Raw genomic sequence first — 5,579 nt, 5'->3', positions numbered from 1 at the left:
CAAGTCAAATTTGTGGCATGGAAACCAAATGCGACAGATAATTTAAGATAGAGGGAGTACAGTAGATTGAAAGAGTCATCGTGGTGGTTGGTTGGGGAACAACCATGGCTTTGTTTAGATTGAGGTTAGGAATCAGTATTTGGCACTGTAGCACTTTCGTTTGTATTTGACATTTATTGTCCAATCATGGTCTAACTAGGCTCAAAAGATTCGTCTCGTAATTTACAATCAAACTGTGTAATTAGTTATTTTTTTATCTACATTTAATACTCCATGCATGTATCCAAAGATTTGATGTGATTGAGAGAGAGTGAAAAAACTTGCGATCTAAACAAGGCCCACGTGTCAAGATTCGCGCGCAAAAGCACGGAGATGAACGGCACGAGAGAAACCCCCCTGTCATCACTCTGTTTATGACAGTGTGTGCCCAACAACGCTTGTGTGCGTAACTTGTTCTAAAAAATATTAAATCAGAACGCTTTCTAAAACTAAATGTCTAAAAAACGTCACAATGTTTTATAATTTAAAACGAAAGGAGTAGTTAAAAGAAATTTTGTTATTAAGTTTATAGAACTACTAAAACAAATATGTGGAATGAAATACGTGTCCGAAGGGTCACGGTCGTGAAATAAAAAATCTGTGAAAACGTAAATCACAACAAAAATAAAAGTGCACGACCGTGGAAGGATCTACTCCCTGAGAGCATGGCTCCCTGAGTCTCGGAGAGTCGGTCCCTCGGTCGGAGGACGGGCGGCGACTTCGAACTCGAAGGACGCGGAGCGCCGTACTACCTGCGAATCGGATGAGAAAGCCACCTGCGCGGACCGACTCGACTCGGTTGGACAAGTCGGACCGGAGAACACGCCAATAACGTCAAGCTCGGAACATCCGCCGCTTCTTCCTCTGTCTGCCTTCGTAGCGCGTGGCGTGGGTGAGCTCTTCTTTTCTCCTCTCCACCCCACGGCATCTTGTATATTCCCACTCAGCCCAAACCAGGCACCCGCATGCCGCTGAGCGCACGCTGAAACGTCGTCGTATACGCCACGGAATTTCCAAGAGTTCCCAGTCATTTCTGTTCTGTAGGTGGGGTGGGGATTTTTTATTTAGTCCACTGGGCATTCAAGTCGATCGCGCGCCGCCTCCCCCGGCCTTCTTCTTTCCTCGGTCCAAGCTGCCACGCGGCAGCCTCGATCTCCCTTCTGGCGTTCTCCCGCCATGCCTTGAAGCTTCCAAATGCGCGTCGCGCTCATTAATGGAGTGTGCTATATATATATACTCCTCACCCTCGCAAACACCATTGTTCGCAGCACCTAGCTACGAGCTTATACATAGCAGAAGGCAATACTAGAGCGTAGCGGATCGGATCGAAAGCCGCCGACAAGGAAGAAGAAGAAGGAAGCAAAGCTAGCCCATCCAGCCAGCAGCACCGACTCGACGACCTGACCACCATCGCACCTCGGCAAAGACACCGATCGAGGATGGTTGTCGCCGCGTCGTCGTCGTCGTCCGCGAGCAGCATCAGCAGCGAGCTGGGGTCGCTGTTCGCGGCGTTCGACGCGGACGCGGACGGGCGGATCTCGGCGTCCGAGCTGCGCGAGTGCGTGCGGGCGACGCTGGGGGCCGAGGCGGCCGTGTCGGCGGAGGAGGCGGAGGCGCTGGTGGCGGAGGCGGACGCGGACGGCGACGGGCTGCTGGACGCCGCCGAGTTCGCCCGGCTGGTGGCGCGCCTGCAGCAGGACGCCGGCGAGGAGGACCGGCACCGGGGCCTGCGCCTGGCGTTCGGCATGTACTCCGAGACCGAGAATAATAGTATGGAGGGGCAAGCAGGGTGCATCACCCCCGCCAGCCTGAGGCGGATGCTCGCCAGGCTCGGCGCGCACCAGGACGTCGACGAGTGCCGCGCCATGATCTGCAGGTTCGACCTCGACGGCGACGGCGTGCTCAGCTTCGACGAGTTCAAGATCATGATGAACGCCGCCTGATGACGCTGCTACTGGTGGTGCGGTGGTGGTGTTCGTGCTTGCTTGTTCATATGGGGTTGCTTCATCATTCATTCATTCATTGGTTAATTCGTTGTTTGTGTATGAAATATAAGTTTTTAGTTGCAGCTAGGATTGTTAGCTATGTCAATGTGATGTGCATAGTCGTTATTATTCGTTGATGTCTTCAGCGTGCAGTGCTGCGCCTGTGCTCCATGCATGTATACAGTGTACCAGCTCCGTTGTGAAGCTGCAATTGCCCACTGTTTGTTTGATGTGTCATTATCTAAAAGAAACGTTGAATTTGTAGCCTTGATGAAACGTCAAACTTCAAAGTGTGTACACGTTGAACGATACGGAGAGTAGAAGTGTAGAACAGTGCGCATGGCATTTTCACGTCGTCACTTAAGTTACCTGCTGCTGCCGTTAACCGCCTGAAACCTGAAGGAAAGCGAGCCAGCCAGCGCGGAAACGGGGCGTCATTTATGACGACGAAACGCGGCCCAAACGGAAACCAATGGCCCCGTCCCGCCCTGTGACGGGACTATGCCTGTGCCGGTGTGTGGCGCAAACGCCAATCTTTTGGTCGAACCACGGTGGTGTGTCACAGACGAGATGAGGGATGACCGGATCACCACCGGTAGCCGTAGGTGACTACATTAGATTTGATGTACTGATGTGGTGCCACCGTGCCAGTGGTCCCGGCTGAAATGGTTTTTGTGAAGATGTGTTTTTGTTTTAGGCCGTGCCGATTTGGTACGATGAACTGGTTTATTGAGCGATCTGGTTTATATTAGTTTTTTTTGAAGGTATTATTTGGTTGAGAGATAATGTAGGGTAGGATGATCCTATCTCTATTTGAGGTACGGACAGTTCTATTTCTTATTTGGTTGAGGAGAGTTAGGACGGGTCTGTTTCCTTAAAAATAGGATCAACTACTTAACAGGTAGAGCCCGCATGCTCGTCTCTTCTCATGCTTCTTACTCCTTTTTTTTCCATTGACATGTGTGACCCACTTGTTAGTTTTTTCTTTTTTCTCTCTTTTTCTTCCTCTTCCCTATCCCTTCGTTCTCTTTATCCCAACCGTAAGCAACGCGAAGCCCCACTTCTCTTCCTCGCATCCAAACACACGGTTAAGCATGAGGATTCAGGACTGTATAAAGCCTCTAGCGGCCTTAAGATGGGACCCACGCCGTATAGAGGCCTTGGCTTGTTATGTATAAAGCCCGTGGCGGCTTTTTTTGTGAGTATACAGAGAGCTTTATTGGCTAGACAGGCACATAATTACAATCGGCATTTATAGGGCTTTGAGCACACGTAGGAGCTCTCCCCAGCCAAGCCGCAGAATGTTTACATTGTCTATCTAATCTTGCTAAAGCATTTGCTACATGGTTACCATCTCTCTTTACTTGGGAAATTCTCCAACTATCAAGAGCCTCTTTGGCAGGGCTCCTGCAGGAGCTTCAGCTCCAGCTCCTGCAGGAGCTGTGCCAAACGCCTGTTTTGGAAAGAGCTCCACATGAAGAGCCGGAGCCATTTTTTGCATGCGCAGGAGAAGCCTAAAAAACGAGCTTCGCACGGCTCCTTGTTGTGGGTTCACGTCGTCTAGTGCGAAGGAGCCGTTTTGCCAAACGTTTTCCAGAACGGCTTCAGCTCCTCCAGAGGATCTGCTCCTTCAGAGGAGCCAGAGCTGGAGCCATTTTCAGAGGAGCCAGAGCCCTGCCAAACAGGCCACAAGTGATCGAGCGAGCCCCTTTGCCTCAATGATGATCGGGCTTAGCTCTAATATGTCTCCAGCTACTCCCCAACTTCAACATGATTAGTGCGCAATCAGACTCTAAAATCGCATGTGCCATTCGCCATTGGGTGGCCCAACGCAGACCCTCCACACATGCCAACGCCTCGGACTCCGCCGCACTGGCACACCTTTCGAAGTAACGCCATGCCGAGAAGAGTACTGCAGTGCCGTCTCTCGCAATGGCGCCCATGCCCGCCTCTCCTGTCTGTTCCGAGAAAGATCGTCGAAGTTCAGCTTGATCGTAGAGGCCTTAAGTGTAGGCCACAAAGCAAAATAAAAAAAATCACAGCCACCACTGCTCATTTCCCTTTCATCATCATGTTCGTTTAGCTTATAAGCCGTACTTTTTCAGCCAATTAATAGTATTTTTCTCTCACAATAAATCAACCAACAATACTTTCAATCATAGCTTATCAACCAAGCGAACAGGGCACATGTCCCTAGGTCCATCTACCCTGTCGCTATAGAAAAAGTATATATTTTATTCATTATGTCCGGGTCTCTACCTTTTTTGAGTTGGAGCCTCTTTGGCAGGGCTCCTACAGGGGCTTCAGCTCCGGCTCCTGCAGGAGCTGTGCCAAACGTCTGTTTTAGAAAGGGCTCCGCATGGAGAGCCGGTCAAGAGCCGGAGCCATTTTTTGCCTGCGCAGGAGAAGCCTAAAAAACGAGCTTCGCGTGGCTCCTTGCTGTGGGTTCACGTCGTCTAGTGCGAAGGAGCCGTTTTGCCAAACATTTTCCAGAACGGCTTCAGCTCCTCCAGAGAAGCTGCTCCTTCAGAAGAGCCAGAGACGGAGCTATTTTCAAAGGGGCCAGAGCCCTGCCAAGCAGGCCCTTAGAGTCAAGCGTAGAGTCGGTCATGCAGGGTGTGTTTGGTTCGAGGAAGAAGGTGATTCATCATCTTCTCACTCCTTACTTTTTGTATTTGGTTTGTAGAATGAAATGAGTTGATCCATGTGGCAGAACCACCTAATCTAATGCCTCCTAGGAGCGCTCGTCTTCCATTAGACACTAAGCACCTGGAGGAGAACACCAAATTACTTGGTTCCATCGGGCACACCCCAGGGGAGAACCCAAAAATCTACATTTTTGCCATCAGGATCACAAATGAGAGAATAAAGCTTACATCATTCTTAATCATTTCTTACATCACTTTTAATACAATATCAGAGTATAATATTTATTATTATAACAGTGGAATGTAATCATATTATCAGAGTTATGAATAATTTAATTTAACAACGGAATATAAACATGTGATCAGAATGATGTATTTGCAAGAAGCATTACTAAGCGTGCGTCCTTATATTCAATTTTTATTAATAGCCGCATTGGTTCATTAACTAACCATTCTATGTAAGCACCTGTACTACTTTCAAGCAGGTGGTAAGCAATTAGATTTCCTTTCTCCATCTTCCATCTTTCATCTTCAGTTTTTACTACGATGCTAAACCGTAGACAAGTCGTACCGGATTTCCCGATGATTCGTGAATCAATGCCCCCAGCTGGATACCCCGAAAACACATGCTCCGCTTGTACCCAAGGCACAAGCAGGACTAACCCATCACCCTCCTATCCTAGGTGTTCAGGTCCCCGTCCAAACTGGGACTCCAAGCTCCCGTCCCTGAGTCTTGGACTCAGTGCGGTGCAAGGTCCTCCTCCACCAAAACAAAACTCTGACAGTCGGTCCGAAAAGAGCCGGATCCACGACATGAGAGCAACGAGTCTTCCAAGCGCCCATACCTAAGTATGTGCTCGGGATAATAAGTCTGTGACTTGCCTAGAGTCTTATGCAATGGTCGATC

The 5,579-nt window shown here is 49.3% G+C and overlaps 1 protein-coding gene across 1 annotated transcript; it reads left to right on the top strand.

Moving 5' to 3' along the window:
• Positions 1 to 1,167: 1,167 nt before the first annotated feature.
• On the top strand, positions 1,168 to 2,126 carry LOC136530568 (probable calcium-binding protein CML31). Its single transcript, XM_066523290.1, has one exon. The coding sequence runs from the start codon at positions 1,479 to 1,481 to the stop codon at positions 1,980 to 1,982; it is 504 nt and encodes a 167-aa protein (XP_066379387.1). The 5' UTR covers positions 1,168 to 1,478; the 3' UTR covers positions 1,983 to 2,126.
• Positions 2,127 to 5,579: the final 3,453 nt, after the last annotated feature.

The sequence above is a fragment of the Miscanthus floridulus genome, unplaced genomic scaffold (assembly GCF_019320115.1).
Source record: "Miscanthus floridulus cultivar M001 unplaced genomic scaffold, ASM1932011v1 fs_157_3, whole genome shotgun sequence".
NCBI lineage: Eukaryota > Viridiplantae > Streptophyta > Magnoliopsida > Poales > Poaceae > Miscanthus > Miscanthus floridulus.
This window is presented reverse-complemented; position numbering and strand designations above follow the sequence as displayed.